The sequence below is a fragment of the Kogia breviceps genome, chromosome 14, assembly GCF_026419965.1.
Source record: "Kogia breviceps isolate mKogBre1 chromosome 14, mKogBre1 haplotype 1, whole genome shotgun sequence".
Classification (NCBI taxonomy): Eukaryota; Metazoa; Chordata; class Mammalia; order Artiodactyla; family Physeteridae; genus Kogia; species Kogia breviceps.
This window is the reverse complement of record NC_081323.1, coordinates 1713171-1733114: the sequence shown is the minus strand read 5'-3', so window position 1 is coordinate 1733114 and position 19944 is coordinate 1713171. Positions and strand designations below refer to the sequence as shown.

Below are 19944 nucleotides of genomic sequence, written 5' to 3'. Positions count from 1 at the left end.
GCACGTGCGCACCTTCCCGCGCATGCGCGCCCTCGTGCGGACGCACGCGTGCCTGCTCACGGGTGCCCCCTGCCCCACAGCCATGGTCCTGCTGTTCGTCGTGTGGATGAGGCGGCGGGAGAAGGAGCGCCACACGAAGCAGCTGCTCATCGACCCCGAGGACGACGTACGCGACAACATCCTCAAGTACGACGAGGAAGGGGGCGGCGAGGAAGACCAGGTGAGGGACCAGGACGGGGGGGGGGGGCACCCGGGGGACCAGGTGAGGCACCAGGATGGGGGGGGGCACCCGGGGGACCAGGTGAGGCACCAGGACGGGGGGGGGGGGCACCCGGGGGACCAGGTGAGGCACCAGGCCGGGGGGGGGCACCCGGGGGACCAGGTGAGGCACCAGGACGGGGGGGGGCACCCGGGGGACCAGGTGAGGCACCAGGCGGGGGGGGGGCACCCGGGGGACCAGGTGAGGCACCAGGCCGGGGGGGGGCACCCGGGGGACCAGGTGAGGGACCAGGACGGGGGGGGGGCACCCGGGGACCAGGTGAGGCACCAGGACGGGGGGGGCACCCGGGGACCAGGTGAGGCACCAGGACGGGGGGGGCACCCGGGGGACCAGGTGAGGGACCAGGATGGGGGGGGCACCCGGGGAACAGGTGAAGCACCCGGGGACCAAGTGAAGCACCAGGACGGGGGGGCACCCGGGGACCAGGTGAGGCACCAGGACGGGGGGGGGGGGCACCCGGGGGACCAGGTGAGGCACCAGGACGGGGGGGGCACCCGGGGACCAGGTGAAGCACCAGGACGGGGGGGGCACCCGGGGACCAGGTGAAGCACCAGGACGGGGGGGCACCCGGGGACCAGGTGAGGCACCAGGACGGTGGGGGGGGCACCCGGGGGACCAGGTGAGGCACCAGGACGGTGGGGGGGGCACCGGGGGACCAGGTGAGGCACCAGGACGGGGGGGGCACCTGGGGGACCAGGTGAGGCACCAGGACGGGGGGCACCGGGGGACCCGGAACAGGTCAGCGGACACGCTCAGAGGCCAGTCACAGAACAGGATGAGGAAGCGCCCCACAGACTCATCTGGCATCTCTGCCTGTTGCCCCCCCGGACCGCCTTCCCTGACTCCCCTGCCCGCCCCCCCAGGACTACGACCTCAGCCAGCTGCAGCAGCCGGAGGCCATGGAGCACGTGCTGAGCAAGGCCCCCGGGGTGCGGCGGGTGGACGAGCGGCCCGTGGGCGCCGAGCCCCAGTACCCAGTCAGGCCTGTGGTGCCCCAGCCGGGAGACATCGGTGACTTCATCAGCGAGGTGGGTAGCCCCGCAGCGACGGGGGCGCAAACCTGTTCACGCAGACAAGAAAAAGCCCACTTCTCTGGGGCCCGGCGGGGGGCCGAGCGGGCGGACCCGGACCTGGGTTCACGGCGGCCCTGCCCCTGCCGGCGGGGAGCCCTGGGCCGAGCCCCCCGGTTTAGTATCCCCGCTGCAGAAGGACTAACGTGCCCCCGCCCCCGGCGAGGACAAACACACAGGGCTCAGCAAGACTGCTGGAACCTGAGGCCACAGTCCAGGCAAGAACAGGAAGGGGACCGGCAAGGTGGCTCTGACCCCAGACCCTCCGCAGTGTCCACTCAACCCCGATAACCAGACACACACACACACACACACACAACACACACACAGTAACCAGACACACACACACACACACACACAGTAACCAGACACACACATACACACACACACACACAGTAACCAGACACACACACACACACACACACAGTAACCAAACACACACACACACACACACACACACCCCACACACACAACACACACACACCACACACACACACACACACACACACACACGGCATACGGCCTGGGAGGTGGGCGTCATTCCAGAGCTGCCACCTGACCACATGCCCGTGTCTCCCACCCTGATGCCCGGGGTCTGGAGACCATGTAGCATCAGAGTCCCAGCCAACGGCGTCCCTCTGACCGTCCCCTTTGCAAGAAAAGCTGACCCACCTCTTGAAGCTGAGCCCAACTGACATGTCCAAGGGCGTCAAGAGCGCACCTCCCACCTCTGCTCCCATCCTCCTGTGCGGTAAAGCCGAGGGACGCGTGAGCCGGGGCGCGTGGCTGCACCCCAGACGCTCTCCCCGCCAGCTGCTGCGGCCCGGGCGGCCCGTACCTCCGCGGCCACCGTGGTTCCCACAGACGGGAGGCCCTCCGTGCCCCATGTAGCCGTCACAACACTTCTTTCTCCACCTACGTCAGAACCGGACTTTAAAAGGATTGATTTAAACAGAATAGAACCCAGGGAGTGCTTTGGCAGAGACACAAAGAGATTTCTCAGAACATTCCCCAAAACAGACCACGTCTCAGGCCGTCAGTGAAATTTTTACGACTGCCCAAAAGCTGATTCAGCTTAGACAACATTTACCGTCTACAGTGTAATAAAATTTTTAAAACTCCAAAAACTACACGCACCCCAATCGACAATCAAAAGCCCACTTTTAAACAACTTAGAGGAAAGCAAAAATGGAAATGACCGACCATTCGGTACTGAATAATGGCAAAAGGACTCCCCTCCCTGACCAGGGCAGGGTTAGGCAGCGACCAGCACGGGCCCCCGGGCCGTCCTGCGGGAGACCCCCGGAGCGGGCGGGGAACCCTCCAAGCTGTCCCGTCCCCCGGGGGGAGGGAGCGGGGAAGTGTGTCCACCCCTCCCACGGTCCCCGGGCGGAAGCTGCCCGGGGGTGCCCTTGGCCAGTGGCCGGAGTGCTGGAGGTGGCCTGGCCAGGGGTCCCAGCATCAGGCCCCGGGGGAGGGGGCCGGGGCACGGGCAGGGGCTCCAGCCACACCTGCTACATCCCCGTTTGCTGCCGCACACAGTCACGGCCACAACTTCGGGCGTCTGACACCCACGCCGGGTTCACCTCCCTGTGGCGACAACCAGGGGCCCGTGGAGGCCGGCCTCTCGCACAGGCCCCGGCCGGCCCTCCGCCTGGCTGTGCGTGCTGCCCCCAGGCCTCCTCCACAGCTCATTCTGCAGACACCGCGCCCCTGCTCGGGTCTCCGAGGCGCCCTGCACTGACACGCAGGAGCGCTTTTTGAGCACCTACTGCGTGCAAGGCTCCTGGGCGCCCCTCCGGCCCCCGCCCTGCACCCTGACCCGTGTCTCCCCGGCCCCCAGGGACTCCGAGCAGCCGACAACGACCCCACGGCACCGCCCTACGACTCGCTGCTGGTCTTCGACTACGAGGGCAGCGGGTCCACCGCGGGCTCCGTGAGCTCCCTGAACTCATCCAGCTCCGGGGACCAGGGCTACGACTACCTGAACGACTGGGGGCCCAGGTTCAAGAAGCTGGCGGACATGTACGGAGGCGGCGAGGAGGACTGACCGCCTCCCCGCCCCAGACGAAGCGGGAAGAGCGCTCGGACGCACGCACGCACGGACGGACGCACGCACGCACGGGAGGCGCAGGACCCGAGGAGACAGCGGGCCTTCCCGGCCCCCGCGGTGGCTGACTCGGCACCAAGGAGAGCAGGGTCACTGTCGGAACCCGAGTCTCTTAGGACAGAAGCCCCGTTTAAAAAATGAAAGTGCCTTTGGTGCACGTGTCAGGCCCCCGCACGCTCCGGAGCGGCTAGGAGCAGGCAGACAGGCCAAGGCCCCCGGCCAGCCCGGCTCCGAAGGCATGAATGAAGGGATCCGGGAGAATGTGTCCTTCCTTTCGATCTTCTACCAAGAAAAAAAGTGGCCGACAAAACTGACAGAAACAATTTGGGGTCCAAACGCCATAAGCCTTCCGAGTCCTCACACTTTGCTTGCACATTTGGGGTCTCCCGGGCCCCGTGGGGGTCCCCGAGGCCGGAGGCCCCACCTTCAGCTCCTGCAGCAGCGAGTCCGCCTGGGGCGGGCCAAGCCAGTGGACCAAAGGCCCGCTGTACAACTGGGCTTCCACAGAAGCGTCCGCCGCCGCCCCCAACCCCCAGATGCTGGGAATAGCCGGGCAGGTGGGGCTCCCAGGGGCTGTCCCTGATGCTCTCCCATCTCTCCCCTTGGCCATCCCCAGGGCCCCCCAGTCAATCATGAGGCCTCCCCCAGGGCCAACTGTGACCCTGAATGCCACCCAGGTCCCCACTGCCTTTGGTCCAAGAGCGTACGGTGTCCTAGGAAGCGACAACCAAAACCAGCCGGCATGCCACCAGGCCCTGGCGTGGGCCTCCACCCCTCTAGACCAGACTCCCGAGGGACCCGCCAGAGGCCCAGCGAACACTCACCAGTCCGAACCCCCAAGGGCTCCAGACGCCTCTGGCCACCGGCGGGGCTGTGCGGCCTGCAGGGAGAGCTGATTCTCACCGGGGTTCCAGGAGGCTGGAGATGACCAGGGGGAGACTGGCCGCCTCCTCCCTTGCGCTGCTCCTCTGGACCGGAGTTTCTGATGCTCGTGAGCTGACGCGGACGGCAAACGTCGGCTCCCAAAGCGGGGACAGCCCCGTCGTCACTGTGCCATCTGTCCCACGTGTGCGTCTTACCACACCCGCCAGAAACAGTGTCCTTTCCTTTGGACCCGTGGCAGCGGCCAGCAGCTGCAGGGCCAGGTAGCCGCTCGAGCTCTCGGAGCTGGCCGTGCCTCCTGGGGGGCGGTCTGACTCCCAAGCCAGACTCCAGAGTCGGCTCCACAGCGCAGCAGCAGGGGGCCCCCTGCTGGGTCCGTCCGCAGCTGCGTGAGAAGAGGCGCTGGGGCAGCCCTTCGCCCAGCATCTCCCAGGGACAGCCACTCTGGGTGTGAAGGCGCCTCAGGCCGGCAGGAGAGCCACCTCCTGGGGGGTCCTTGCCTGCTCTCGGGCTCCCCAGGGAGGGGCCTAGGCTGCCACTGGCCCCGGGCGGGACTTGGTGTTGGAGCCCCACCTCACACCTGCTCCTGGTGCCAGGGGAGGCCTCGGGAGGGGCGGGGAGGGGTTTCACATGCTTCTGGGCTCTCCGCCGGGGCGGGGGGGGGTCTCTCTCCGATCCACTCCCCAGCCCACGGCCGGCCCCGGTGCCACGGTCACCCTCTTTTCTAAACAGCCTCGGCCCCAAAGATGAGCTTGAGGGTACACGTGTGTGCGCGATCCGCGCGGGTGTGTCTCCCCCGGACGTCAGGGTGCTTCCCCAAGCCAAACGCATCACTAATTCCATCCACCCTCCCGGAGCTGAGCTGAGCTGAGCTGGGGAGATGGGCTCCGTCCATCCTGACCCAGTCCATGACTGCTGGGGAGGGACGCGTGGACGGGGGCAGCGGTCACCGGTGTCACGTGCCGACATGCCCCTACGCAGACTGCCACCTCCCAGGCGTGGCGGGCGGCGCGGCCTGCCGAAGGGAGGGGACGCGCCCCCGTGAAGCCGTGCTACGCAGGTCGCTCGGGCTCAGGCAGCCCGTGAGGACTGTCCCAGTGTCTGAAGGTGCGGCCGTTCAGGATTGCTGGTGGTGTCAGGGCTGGTGAGATGTGAGCTGGAACCTTGTTTTTGTTCGTTTCTGGAAAGCTCATCCTCCAGTTGAAGTTCTAAGGGTGAACATGGTGGGGGGCCCAGGCAGCTGTGAACTGTCCTCACGGGAATCCTGAGGCCTCCTTTGGTCCCCTGGGCCCTGGGCTCACCCCAAGGATGGGTGTGCCAGGCGCGGCCTGCGACTCGGACCCCTCGGGGCACCAGGCGCCCTGCCTCCCACCACCCAGGAGAGCCGGATGCGGAGGCCATCTCACTGCCCCCTTGCAGCTCTCTTCCCCCGGCCCCTCGCCCCATCACTGCCAGGGCCCCGGCATCTCGCCTGCATCACACAGGCCGAGGCTGCGGCAGCCAGCAGGGGACACGTCAACGGAGGGGGTGCTTCTCACACCCATCCCTGCTTCCAGGCAGCCGCAGAGCTGCCCCTGGAGGCTCCCACCCCCCCCCCAGATGCCTCCCAGAACTCCGTCCCAACCAACGGGTTACCGTTCGCTCAACACACAATCAGCGTCAAACGTCCCTCTTTCGTAGCTTGTAGATACGACGGGTCCAGATCGGGACGCGGCCAGTGGAGGCCTGGACTCGGTGCTGGCGAAGCGCTCGGACAGGTTCAACACCTGTAGGCAATTTCTGTTCTTGTGGGCAGGGGACGCCGGCAAGAATGCCCTGGCCCCCGCCAGGCCTCAGCACCCGCCACCCGTGGCCCAGCAGGCCTTCCCTTTCCTGTGTCCTTCAGAACATCCCGGGCGCCTGACCTCCCGCCGCCGGAGTGTCAGGGCAACGGCAGTCGCCAGGCCTTCCCTGCTGTGACACCATCGACACGGGCCTTTTGAGATGGCAACTGTGTTCTCTCCAAGGGGAGGGTCAGGGAGGGGAGCCTCAACTTTTGTCAAGGCCGAAAGGTGTAACACCAAGAAAGCAAACACAATCTCCCCCCACGGAGCGTCCTGAGAGACAGTTCCCGGCAGCGCGGCCTAGATAAGACAGGCCCCCCGCAACGCGGGGGATCCCGGGGGGGAACCTCTGTGTATAATTGGAACGCGTTTTGCTTTTCCTTTCTCTCCTTTTCCCATTCTGATTTTTTTTTTTTTTTGCATGTTTCTTTTTGCAAACGGACAAAATGTGTAGCAGCCCGCATGACTGTGGCTGTTCCGGGGAAAGATACTGGAATATTCACACTGCATCTCTGAGCACTGCGCAGTTAGACAAACGTTCCAACTTTTTTTGTAATCGTCAACAGCACAACTATTTTGTATTGTTGTTTGTATCATTTTGTACCAAAAAAAAAAAAAAAAAAAAAGAAAAAAGAAAAAAACGGAAGAGCGTTAATGTTTTCAATGTGTTTTCTAGTGCCAGGCGGTCTTGGCTCCAAACTGAGTAGCAGCTTCGCGGAGTTGCCATGTGTGGGAGCGGGCTCGGGGCCCTGGCACGCTGCTCCAGGGCAGTGAATAAAGTCTGCCTGTTAAGTGGTCGCCTGACCCTGGCTTGTTTTTCTCCGAGTGTCCCATCCGCTCGGGGGCAGCAGGTGGATGAACACAGGGGCTGAGGTGTTGGGAGGGGGATCTGAGCAACTGCTGTGTCTCAGGCTCTGCCCTAGGCTCCGAGGGCACAGCAACAGGACCAGGCCCACGCCTCACCCCCGTGAGACCCCAGGGGCGCGCACAGAGGGAGGCCCACGGGCCGTATGTCTAAATATGCCCAAGTTCTTAGAAGGTCTAAACCAAGCTGACAACCCGCTCAGCGAGGTGTGTCCCCCCTCCTACCTTGGCGATACACCTCTCTACCACCATGAGAGGCCTAGGTCAAGTTCAGGGTTCTCCTGCCCCTCGGATTCTCTCAGGGCCCAGCCTCCTCCCCGCCTCCGGGGACTGCAGGCCCACCCCCGACGCCAGCCGGGAACCCCCGGGCCAGCGGGTCCGGTCCTCAGCAGCTCTGGTCGCGTGCCCCAGCCTGCCCTCAACCGCCGGCCTGAGCCTGAGCCGCGGCGGCTCACACCTTGCTGGTCACGAAGCTGCACAGGGGAGCCCCCGGGTTCAGTGCCGGGCTCGCTGGGGCTCTGCCCGCCTCGGGGGAGCATCTCGGAAAGGCTGAGGGGCACCCTGCTCACCCACTAAGAAGTGGCCCAGTCAGACCAGAGCCCCGGGGACCCACCCTCTAGGCCAGGCTCCCAGCCCCGCCCCCCGGCCCCCACCCACTTCCAGGCCCCTCCTGGGGCTCAAATCTGCATCCACAACAAGGTGCGTAACAAAAAGTCACTCACACGGTTAATTACAGGCAGGTGCAGTTGACAATTACAGGCATGATTAGCACTTGCTAATTCTGAGGATGCCAGCAGCTGATGACGTTCACAATTAGGCAACTGCTGTGGGCCCGGGACAGGCAGTCATGGGGGGCACAGCTCCTTGTAATCAGACCCCCGGGGCCAGGACCTGGGTGGGTTGGGGGGCAGTCTGCTTAAGGTCACCCCCTCCCAGCTCCTCGGCAGAGGGCCGGCTAGAGCGCAGGCTCAACAGTTGTGGCACACGGGCTTCAGCAGTTGTGGCTCACGGGCTTAGTTGCTCCGCGGCACGTGGGATCCTCCCGGACCAGGGCTCGAACCCGGGTCCCCCGCATCGGCAGGCGGACTCTCAACCACTGCGCCACCAGGGAAGCCCTCCCCTGCCTCTTGTTTCTAGAGAAGCTGAAGTCTCCCAGGCCTCCCAGAGTCACAAAGGAGCGGCTGAAGGAGCCAATGATTAGGACCAAGAGTCACAGACTCGGGGGCTGATGCACATTCCTGAGTTATTTTACTGACACTGTAACTGCCACCAGAAGGAAAAGGCTGGCTGCGTGATGACCAGAGTGCAGCCGTGACATAAGCGGCTCCATCTTGAGCAGAACTGAGTCTGTGGCACTTGAGACAACTGAGTCTTGTCTCACGGTTCCAAGAACTGGCCTCAAGAGAATGGGATTAACATTGTTGTTCATGTTAACCTGTATCTTGGTGTAGCTCGTTCTCCCCGTGTATGTAAGCAGGCAACTCAAACTGTCAGCAAAGAGGTGCTACAGACCCATGTCGACATCCGCTCTGAGAATACGGCACCTGTGTCTGCAGGAAGAAGTTACAGAGGACAGGCCTTCACCTCTAATCCCGTAGAAACGGAATGCTGTTCCAAGTGGTGGATGTGTAAGCAGCCCTTTGCAAGAGGTCCCTCTGTCTTGTCACTAACCTTAAACCAGCCGCCGCCACGCCCCGCTCATGTCCGGCGCCAGCATACCGCTCAGATCTTTTGATCACACGATACCTTGCTTAACACGTTGCTTCTCTCCATAGATCAAAAAAGTAGCAATGAAGAATAAGTAACTAACAGACGGCCAGGTCTCTTCCCCAGCTTCCCCTTCAGTAATCTCACTAACAAACTGCAAGAACGAGACAGCATCTAAAAACAGATGGCAAGGAGTCGGCCATCCTGCACACGGCGGGGAATGACGGCAACTCTGACCCAGGGTCTCCGTGATTAACTGACATTACTTCCTCTTTTCCCTTAAAAAACGTCCACGGCTGAGCAGAATCGTGGGAGTAGGTTTAGGGGTCACTGACTATGGCTTCTCCCCCAGATTTTGCTGGTTTTCTGATTAAAAGCACCGTTTTCCATTTCTACCAACACCTGCCTCTCCAGCATGGATCTCCAAACAGCAAGCAGCTAGACCTGAGTTTAGTAAAATTTTTACCTAAGGAAAAAAAAATAAACTTCCACGCTGAGCCCAATGTTAACTGATAATCTCAGGCTGGGCACGCCTCCGCATCCCCTCCCACCTTCTCCCAGCCCCTAAGTGCCCGGAGAAACGCTCCGCTCTCCCCCCACACACACACGCGCGCACACACACAGACACACAGACACAGACACACACACGCACACACACGTTCCTCCCATCCGCTCAGGGACATGCCCCCAGGACAGCCCAGGCTGGGCAGGGCAAGTGAGGGAGGGCTCGGTCATCACGACTCTGCCGTGCCAGACGCCCCAACACAGCGTCTCACGGTGAGACGCAGGGGACGTGGGGACTCCCACTCCGCAGAGGACGGCGGAAGCCGGCTTTGGGGCCAGCTTGACCTCGTTACTGTTGCCAGGAACGTGCCGGCACCACCATGTTAAGTGATCTCACTGTCCCTGGGGCCCAAGGGGCACCAGCACAGGCCCCACGCCCACACGCAGGCCAAAGCCCGCCTCCTGCCCCAGCAGGCCCCGCCCCGTGGGCGGGGGTGCTGCCCCCACGGTCCCCAGGGCCAGGCCTCTCCTGCACAGCCCCAAAGCACCTCAGACCAAGGCGGGCGGGGCAGTGCGGGAGCACAAGCGGGGGGCCCCTGGCCCTCCAAACCGCAGCTTTAAGCAGCCTCCTCCGAGAGGGAAGGGGCTCGTCCGGCCCCGGGGTGCGTGGGTGGGGGCAGAGTAAGTGGTCCGGTCAGCCCCCTGCGTCGGCAGGACCGAGGCCCGGAGGCTCCCGGCGAGGGCCCGCCCTGGAACGAGAGGGCCTGTCCCGGAATGCCCGAAGACCCCCGACACCTGCTGCCCCGGCCAGCGGCCTCCCCGCTGGAGGGCCTGGGTGGCAGGAACCTCGTTCCGACTCAGGCCCTCAGATTGGTTGCATCAGATTCGGGGCCCTCTGCAGGCTGAGGGCCCCGTGAGCACTGCCTCATCTGGGCAGCTTTAGGCCTCAGAAAACAAGGACCCTCAAGGTTGACACTGGAAAGCACAAGGCCCAGGACACCAGCCGAAGAGCCCAAGGAGTGGGGTGTGGCCAGACTCTGAGCCTGACAGACCACTCTCCGCCCTCCCTCCCAACCCACGTGCCCCATCACATCCCCCAAATGCCCACCAATCCCGTCCCCAACCCACCCCCTACACTCACGCTCGCTCAGACTCGGGTGCACACACGCAAGCGTGCCCCCCGACACACACGCGCGCGCGCACACGGCTGTCCCGACTCACGCTTAGTTGGCGGGTGCTGGCCGTGGTGCTGAATCCCAGCCGCCGGGCCCTGCTCCGGCGTGGCCTCAGGACATGCCCACAGGAACTTTTGCCTGTTTGGAAAAAATCACCTGCTTGGAAATTTACCTCAAAGGCAAGAACGGGGACAGATACGGGGGAGGTCTGGCCCCGCGGAGCCCCTGCCACAGGGACATTGCTTCTCCAGGTCCTGCCCTGCTGGGCCAGCCAGTGGGAAGGGCGCCCGGGCAGCCGGGGCTCCACACGAGCAGCAACCCCCCCGCGCAAAGCCCAGGAGACCCTCGTGGCCCTGAACCCTCAGACTTCTCCGTGGGGAAAGCTCCCCGCGCCCGCCCTGCGGCCCTCTCTGTACCTCCTCCTTGTCTGATTCCTTAAACAAGTTCATTATTTACGTTCACGTGTTTTACCCCAAGTTCTTCCCCTGGCCCGTCTATACATCACGACAGGCAGCGACCTGCCTGGATGTCCCCACTGTGTTCCCAGCGTCCAGGGTGGCCTGGACAGGAGGAGCTCACGTCGCAGCTGCCAAGACATGCTAACCAGGGCTTCCCTGGTGGCGCAGTGGTTGAGAATCCGCCTGCCAGTACAGAGGACACGGGTTCGAGCCCCGGTCCGGGAAGATCCCACATGTCGCAGAGCAGCTAAGCCCGTGCGCCACAACTACTGAGCCCGCGCTCTAGAACCCGCGAGCCACAGCTACTGAAGCCCAAGCACCTAGAGCCCGGGCTCTGCAACAAGAGAAGCCACAGCGAGGAGACGCCCACTCGCCGCAACTGGGGAGAGCCCACTCACAGCAGCGAAGACCCAACACAGCCAAAAGTAAAATAAATAAATTTATAAAAAAAAAAAAAAAAAGACATGCTAACCAGGCCCCTGGCCTTCCTGGGGCAGCAGCACGTGTGTAGCCAGAGCCTGGCCAGAGTCAAGACCCGGCTTCGAGTCCAGCTCTGCTCCTCCTAGAGCTCCTGACCTTGGACAAGTCCCCTAAAGGTCTCCGGGCCAACAGCACCTGCCCGGTGGGTGGCTGGGAAGATGCACTGAGATGAGCTGAAGTCCAAGTGCCCAGGAGCACATTAGGCTGGCCCAGGGGTGTGCGGGCACCCAGGGGACCCACAGTGCACGGCCAGGCCCCCAGGGACATGCGCGGTGGTCAGCAGGCGTGCAGCGTGTGCACACGGGGTGTGGGTGTGTGTTTGTTCACAGAACGCACACCATCCCCATTCACCATACACCCGGGCAGCTGGTGGGCACTTCACTCCGGTTCCACTGGCTGAGACCTCTGCCCACTGCTGAATGCTGAGGAAGGACTCGGGGTGACTCAGGGAGGGGGGCAAAGAAACTTCCAGAAGCATGCTGGCCCGAGTGGCCGGGCAGGGGGGGCGGGCGGGAGCACTCTCAGGAGTGGGTCTGTGCTTTGCACCCTGGCCTTTTCCTTCCTGTTAAACTTCTGGAGCGGTTGCCGTGGGAACCCAGAGGCCGGTGGTCAGGAGCAGCTGAGGAGTAGGTGGCGGTCGGGCACCGCTCAGCTGGGCCTGCTGGGGGGGCCGGGGGGGGCCAGTCACCCACCTCCCTCCCCAACTCTCCACCACCACCAGAAAGAAAACCTGCGGGACCTCCCTGGCGGTCCAGTGGTTAAGACTTCGCCTTCCAGTGCAGGGGGTGCGGGTTCAATCCCTGGTCGGGGAGCTGAGATCCCACAGGCCTCACGGCCAAAAAACCAAAACGTAAAACAGAAGCAATACTGTAACAAATTCAATAAAGACTTTAAAAAAAAAAAAAAAAAAAAGGTCTACATCAAAAAAAAAAAAAAAAAAAAAAACCTTAAGAAAGAAAGAAGGAAAGAAAACCTGGGTTCAGGGCCTCTCCTGGGAAGCTGCAGGATTTCCCTCTGGGCTGGCAGTCAGGGCTACGGATGTGGAGGAATCCGTGCGACGATGCTAGACGTGAAGAGCCAGTGGCCACGCCTGGCGGGATCTGACGCGTCTCTGCGCCCTCACGGGCACGTGCCCTCTGCAGGATGGCGAGCGCCAACCCCTGCCCCCCCCTCCTCATCCTCCGTTAGCAGGATGGGGTTGACCCCGGGCGACTGGTCAGCTACAAGTGGTGGACAGAGATGGGCCAGGCCATTTCAGGGCCTGAGGAAGCTCACCTCTGGGCATGAGTCTGCTTTTTGCCTGCGGCTCCCCACAATGGAACCCAGGAGGCCCGTGGGAAGAACCTTTGTGGGGTTCCGGGGCCTTTCTTTTTGTAACTTCTGTCCGGCGGTGTGGGTGATGAAATAAAAATTCATATTTTAAGGCAAGCGAGAAAAACTTACACATTTGTTTCTCTGCCCTTTGGCCTCCTCCCTCCCCTCCGGGGTGCATTATGCATTAACCAGACCTCCCCAACAGCAGAAATACCTGCGCAGCCATAAAGATCAATTTTCCTTCTTCCGGTACCAGCCACGTAATTCCCTAAAAGACAACATTCCTTCCTTAGTCCTGTAAGGGGCCCCAATGACCCACCGCTCGTCCTGTACGTGCAGACGTCTCTGCTGGACTTTATGGACAAGGCCACTATATCATTTCCCTCAAAGATAATGACTGGTGCAGAATCAGACGACCTGGGGAGATACTGGGCTGCACCTAATGAAAGTTCTTCGCTTAAATACTTCCTTAGGACCGTGTTAACGTTACTAGCTACGTTACGTGTGCTCTGCCTCTTTTACCCGATTTATCGGTTCTTGCGTTACCAAACGTGTGACTGAACCTCTGATAAAATTAATGACTAGGGGACTTGAAACCACTGACCAAACATACAATTGTATAAGATCAATCACTGTAATAGTGTAGCTCTGGATGTGGGACAAAGCGACAAGAGGGAACTGTTTCCTGGACCATGACACACTGGGAGACAGGCGGCCAGAGGCTTGGGCTACTGTTAACGGGGCCTCGTCCAGCAACAGCCCATCGAGTGGCCCATCCGTGAAATCCTCACCTGACCACGGAGTGAGCATTCCTAGCACCACGGGACAAATTGGTCATGAAATGCCTCCCAAACCTGGGTAGAAATTAAGACCGAAAGGGAGGGGATTGTACCTAAAGAGCGCTGCCCGCCATCCAGTTCTACGAGAATCAAGTCAGCCACTGGAGTCACTGACCTACAGCACACCCTGAAAGGAATTCAGAGGGAAGATCAGGACAAGGCACTGTGAGCTCCGGGAAGGCGGCAGAACTGGCCCTCAGGCAGTTAAATACTCTCGGGAGAAAATTGTATGAGCCCTGTTTCTCGCCTCTCCCCATACTTAGAAAAGCACTAAAAACATTAGCTAAGAGATCTGTCCCTGGAGAACAGGAGTGACCTTCTACCAAACCGTGTGCTTGGGCGCATGTACACCATCGTCAAAATCACATACACGCGCGCTGACCTCCCCCCTCACCTCTTCGCAACAGTCCTCAGAGCCCTCTGAGAGGCTGTCTGTCTCCTGGGTTATAACCCTCGGGCTGGCACCAATGAAAGTGTCCATTTCTTTCTTAGACTGACTACTGATTTTAGCCTTTTCATCCACACAGCTGCACGCCCATGCTCTTTAATAACATTTCGGTAGCTTCGCTGGAGCCTTCTGGATGCACGGACTCGTCCCCCACTCCCGCCAGGCCTGGGGGACCAGGTGCACAGCTGCCCCGCGGGGGCAATCAGCTTAGTAACAGAGCCTCTGGTCACTAAACCTGGCGGCGCCAGCCAGGTTTTCGCCCCTCCTCCCGGGAGGTGAACTGCGGCGCCAGGCGTCTCACACCAGGGACCTGAGAAGCGTGCGCCCCGGCGCGACCCTCCGCTAGTGCCCCCACCCTCGTGCACCGCAGCCCCGCGGGCTCAAGCGCCCCGCCCCCACCCCACCTGCCCTCCACCCCGTGCGCCCCGCCCCCGCAAGCCGGTGGGGCGTCCTGAGCCGGCGGCCCCACACCGCCACCTGGCGGCCTGGCCTGGGATGCGCGGAAGTGGTCCCCACGTGGCCCCAGGACGCACCGGACTCCGCACCGCGGTGGCCTCGGGCGAGCCCGTGCTCCCTCCGGCCTGCTTCCTCGCCCCGCTGGTCCTGGCTTCTGGCACAGCCCCGCCGCTGCATTGGGAGGGGTCCCGGAGAGCGCCCCCGAGAGCCCATGCCCACTGGTGAATTAGCATCTCTGGTCCCTCTGCCCAGGGGGCTGCAGTTAGGGCTCTTGGGTTATAACCCCACTTCAGAGCTGAGGACACAGAGGCCCGGAGGGTGAAAATACTGTCTGCATCCAGAGGAGGGAGCTCCGCGCTGGGGGAGCAGGGAGCCCTGGGACGGCCCTGCCAGGAACACAGAAAGTGCAGATGCGGTGGGGCAAGGCCTGGAGACCCCACCCTTTCTTCTGGTGCCCAAATGAGGAGCCTCCGTCTGAGGATGTCATCCCCCCCACCTCCCGCCAACCTACTTCTCCGACTGTCTCCCTTCTTCCAGAAATCCCTGACATGCCCTCACCCTGAGTTTGCAGAGGCCCCCTCCCAGGGGACACCCCCCTCCCCTCGGCTCGGGTGCGGGTCCTTGGCCCAGCCAGGCTTGGGGGCTACACCTGGCTTCCTCGCTGAATCGGCCCTGGGAGGGGAGGCGAGGGACCGTGAGGGTGGGAGTACCCGGACAGGTTCTTTCCAGGGTGTAGTCTGCAATGTTGGGGGGGTCTTCGGTCCTTCCCCCAAACTCCTGGGAGCCAGTTCTCAGGGCTGGGCTGGATGTGCAGGCCTGGTTGAATTGACAAGTGAAATTCTTGTCACCACCCTGCCCCAGCACGTCCAAAAGAGGCTCAGCGCCGGCCTTCAGGCACAGCTGGGTCCAAGTGCTCCAAGAACACCACTCTTTCGTGTTCTGTATTGGCCTCACTTTCAGCCAAGCTCTCGAGAAGCAGCAGTCTAGGTGGCCCTAGGTGGCCCTAGGCAGAAAAGCTGACCTCCTCCCAGCCCCCAAACACGTACAGCTCCTTTCTGTGGAGTGCCCGCACCCCTCCCCTCCCCGCCCACACCCGGTCCCCCCACTCCTTGCACCCTCTCTCTTCCTTAGCATGCCCCACCCTGCCACCACTGCTGCAGCAGCCACCACCGCCCCCTCCCAGGGGTATAAGTATGCTCCAGCATCCCCTCCCCTCCCCACACAGCCTCTCCCGAGGTTACTCACGGCCTGGTCCCTAAGCCCATCCCCTCTCCTCACTCGCTCCCCACTCAGCTCGATCCCAACTGCAGGAGCCCCTGGCTTCCTCGGGCAGCTGCTCACCGCCCTCCCGGCACCCCTTGTCCCCAGCCTGATGATTAACCTTGTCCTGGCCCCGAACCCTGCACGTGGCACCCCAGGGACTTTGCAGGCGCACAAACTTTGCCACACGCCCCCTGCCCTGGACGACACTTGCGAACGCTGTGGGACTCTCCCTGGCCTTCCCCCTGCCGCCGGTTCCCCACCTCAGCCCTAGCACCAGCCCCCGTTCACCGGAACTGCGGGGCCCCCACCCCTCATCTGTCCAGCGCCAGGACGTGTCCACCCCCCTCCCAGCCATTGCCACCTACACCTTCCTCCTGGACACATCCCATCCAAGCCAGTCCCCACCTAGAAACACAGCTTCATTTTTTATCCACATTCACTTATTCCTGCGCCTTTACTGGGACATTGCGGATGCACGGTGAACGGCCCGTATTTCCAGCGTGCAATCTGAAATGTTCCGACACTTGCGCGCGCCGCAACAGTCAAGACCACAAACATCCCAGGACCCCAAAGATTCCTCACAGCCTTTGCAGGACCCCACCCCCCCCAGGCCACCCCAACGCTCTACATAAAGGGACCCCCACAGGGCCCTCTGGCCAGGCTGCATTCCCTCACCGTCACCCCCATCACCCCGAGACTCATCGTGGCACCGAGTGGCCCCTCCCTGTAGGAACAGGCCAACATATCCCTTCACCTGTAGAGGGACAGTTAGGGTTCCTCCAGTTTTCAGCCATTTGAGAAAAAGCTGATATGAAAACTCGTGTACAACCTTTGCAGGGACGGCTCTTCCATTTCCCTTGGGTGAGAGCCCAGGAGAGCGCCAGCAGGGTGTGGGAATGGACGTGGTCGTAACACACGTCTCATTGCTGAAGAAACTGCCCAGGCATCCTGCAGCCCCGCAGCTCCCGGGTCCTCATCCTCCCGGCACTTGGCATGGCCAGTCTTTTCCTGATGGTGTGCTGCTGGCATCTCACTGTGCTTCTAATTTCCAAACAAGCAGACAAAGTGTGCTTGCCTTTCTCCCCAGCTGCACCAGCAGAAGAGGTCCTGTCCCCCTCAACACACACATACACACCTCTGCCCAGGCTGTGGCCTCCGCTACGCCCTGCCGCCCGGTGGGCTCCTGGCCACCTCTTCCAGCCCAAGTCCGACCCCATCTGCAACGGCGCCTGGCCCTCTAGCCGGCACTTGCTGAACAAATACATTTTAGAAAAGAAATAGATCTGCGCAGGCCTGTTATCCTCAAAAACATAGAGATTCTTGGGTCTCCCTGGTGGCGCAGTGGTTGAGAGTCCGCCTGCCGACGCAGGGGACACAGGTTCGTGCCCCGGTTCAGGAGGATCCCACGTGCCGTGGAGTGGCTGGGCCTGTGAGCCGTGGCCGCTGAGCCTGCGCGTCCGGAGCCTGTGCTCCGCAGCGGGAGAGGAGATTCTGGCAGTTAGGACTTAAAGCCTGATGCAACCGCCTCAATAAGCAGCTATATTTGTTTGTAAATAGGAATGTGACTTGTTTCCCTTGCGAGTCTCTGAAGGAAACAGGACACGTCCCCTTGGGCTGGTCCTTCCTGGGCCAGGTGAGCCAGAACGATCTGGAGGACAGAGAGGCTGCCAGCCTGTCGCTGTGGAAGGGGAGCTCGGAAAGGCTGCTTATGGACTGGGGCTAAGAGCATACCTCCACCGTGAGAGTGTGCACTGGTTGAGCACTTGCTGTATGCAAGGCATGAAGGCTACGCAGGACTCAAAGGGGTCCCCAAAGCTGCTCCGATCAACAGAACATGAGACCAGAACAGCTGCCTTGTGGCCTCGGCTACCTGGACGGGCAGGGCTGAGGGACGCTGGGTGGACTGTTGTTTCTTTTAGATGAAGTTTTTTTGTTTTTTAATTTTTTTTAATGCTTTATTTGTTCAGCTGTAATAAGTCACTTTAAGACCTCTGTTCTCAGAGATGTTTTCTTTCTTTCCCTTCCTTCCTTCTCTCTCTCTCTCTCTCTCTCTCTCTCTCTCTCTCTCTCTCTCTCTCTCCCTCTCCCCCACCCCCTCTTTAGGCTGCGTTGGGTCTTCGTTGCTGCGTACGGGCTTTCTCTAGTTGCGGCGAGTGGGGGCTGCTCTTCGTTGCGGTGCACAGGCTTCTCATTGCGGTGGCTTCTCTGGTTGCAGAGCACGGGCTCTAGGCGCGCGGGCTTCAGTAGTCATGGCGCACGGTCTCAGTTGCTCCGCGGCATGAGGGATCTTCCCGGACCAGGACTCTAACCCGTGAACCCCTGCACTGGCAGGCGGATTCTTTAACCACTGCGCCACCAGGGAAGTCCTCGTTTAGATAAAAGTTTACACTTGGAGAGCACAGTGTGACGGAAGGGGAAACAAGTGAACTGTGGATAATCACAAGATTTGCCTTGATAACAGCATTCCCAGAAGATCACAAGCTGTCGCCTACTTAGCACACCTATCCCGAGACACTCGCGTGCCTTCCCGCGTGGCACCAGGTCACCTGCCCAGGTGGAGCTGAGGCCCCACCCAGGGGGTCCAACGCTCAGCTCTGGAGTCTTTCCCCCACGCTCTCCTGAGGTACTCTTTACACACGCTTAAAACACACAGATCTTACCTGCCAGTCTAACCTTTCACATGTGTTCACACTCATGTGACCACCGCCCGGATCCCGACGGCGCTTCCATCGGCCCAGAGGGCCTGGGACCCCTCCAGCCTGGGGAACGCGCTCGGACGCCCATCACAGCCGGGAGTTCGGCCCGTTCTCGAGCTACAGGCGAACAAACGGGGTCGGGCGAGTGGGGGGTTCTGCGGCGGGCTTCTCCCAGCGTAATTCCTAGGAGCTCGTGGGTACGTTACTGACCGCATCGTCGGTGCGTCCCTCTTACTCCCGGGTAGTATTTCACCGAACAGACACCCTCTGGTTTGCCTGCACTCACCTTCCGACCGACACGCGGGCCGTCCCCATTTCACGCCATCAGTGAGCAGAGCCTCAGTGAGCGTCCCCGCAAGGTCTCGGGAGGACAAGGCACCCATTTCCGAGTAGATGCAGAGGAGTGGGACTGCGGGTCACACACGTTTCCGTTACCAGGTGTGACACGGTTTCCCGAGTGGTTCCGCCACGTTACACACCGACAGCCTGTGTGAAGCTCCACCCCCACACACCACCGTCAACCTTTGTCATCTGAGCCAACGTGGCCGTGGGCGAGAGGTGGAATCTCACCGTGGTTTTGTGTTTCTCCGATGACCCGTGACGACGAGCACCCTTTCACCTGCCTGTTGCCTCACGGGCAGGCCTTCCACAAAGCACCTGTTCAAGGGTCTCGCACGTTCTTTCCCGAGCTGTCTTCTGACTGCTGAGCTGTGGAATCCTCTGTATATTCTGGACACAAGTCCTTAGCTGGGCGTATCCTCCGCAAATATTTTCTGGAAGTCTCTGGCTCTCCCTCTCACTGTCACAAGAGCATCTTTTGATGAGAGGAAGTTTGTAACTTTAAAGTCCAATTTTCCAATGTTTTCTCTGTGGTCTGTGCCTTCTCTGCCCTTAGAAATCCCTGCCCACTCCCACTTCATGACGATCTCTGATGTTTTCTCCCAGAAGCTTTGTAGTTTTAGCCCCCGTTTTCAGGCCTGCGATCCATCTCGAAGTGATGATGCCTGTGGTGTGAGGGCTCACGTTCCCCCCCCACCCCCACAGGGCATCTGGTCACACCAGAGAAAACCTAGTGACCATAACGTACGGATCCCTTTCTGGACTCTCTTATTTTGTTCACGGATCCTGTCTTTATGCCAATACCGTGCTGTCCTGATTATTGTAGCTCTACAGGAAGTCATGAAATCTAGGGGTGGAAATACTTCAATTTTGTTCTAGGTTGTCTTGGATATTCTAAGTCCTCTGCAGATGCATGTAAGTTTCTGGAATCAGACTGCCAGTTTCTATGAACGTTGCTGGGGTTCCGACCGGGACGGCATTGCATCCGTTGGGACAGGACCGCCATCTTCACAATACTGGGTCGCCGCCGTGGGTACAGCTACATTTCTCCCTTTGGGTCTCCTTTCATCTCTCTAATTTCAGTGTAAAGCTCTTAGACATCTTTAATTGTATGTACTCCCAGGTATCCCAATGTTTCTGGTGGTGGTGTTCATGCTCTTTCTCTCACTTTCTAGCTTTTTGCTGCTGGCGTGTGGGATTACGGTTGATTCTGGATGCTGACCTCGCACCCCGAAA

The 19944-nt window shown here is 61.0% G+C and overlaps 1 protein-coding gene across 1 annotated transcript in view; it reads left to right on the top strand.

Moving 5' to 3' along the window:
* The window catches only part of CDH4 (cadherin 4), a 560279-nt gene extending 553317 nt beyond the window's left edge, over window positions 1-6962 (top strand). The window contains exons 14-16 of the mRNA XM_059036614.2: window positions 81-220; window positions 1144-1308; window positions 3194-6962. Coding sequence (XP_058892597.1) covers window positions 81-220; window positions 1144-1308; window positions 3194-3400 — 512 coding nt within the window. The 3' untranslated portion in view covers window positions 3401-6962. The remainder of the gene's footprint in view (window positions 1-80; window positions 221-1143; window positions 1309-3193) is intronic.
* Window positions 6963-19944: the final 12982 nt, after the last annotated feature.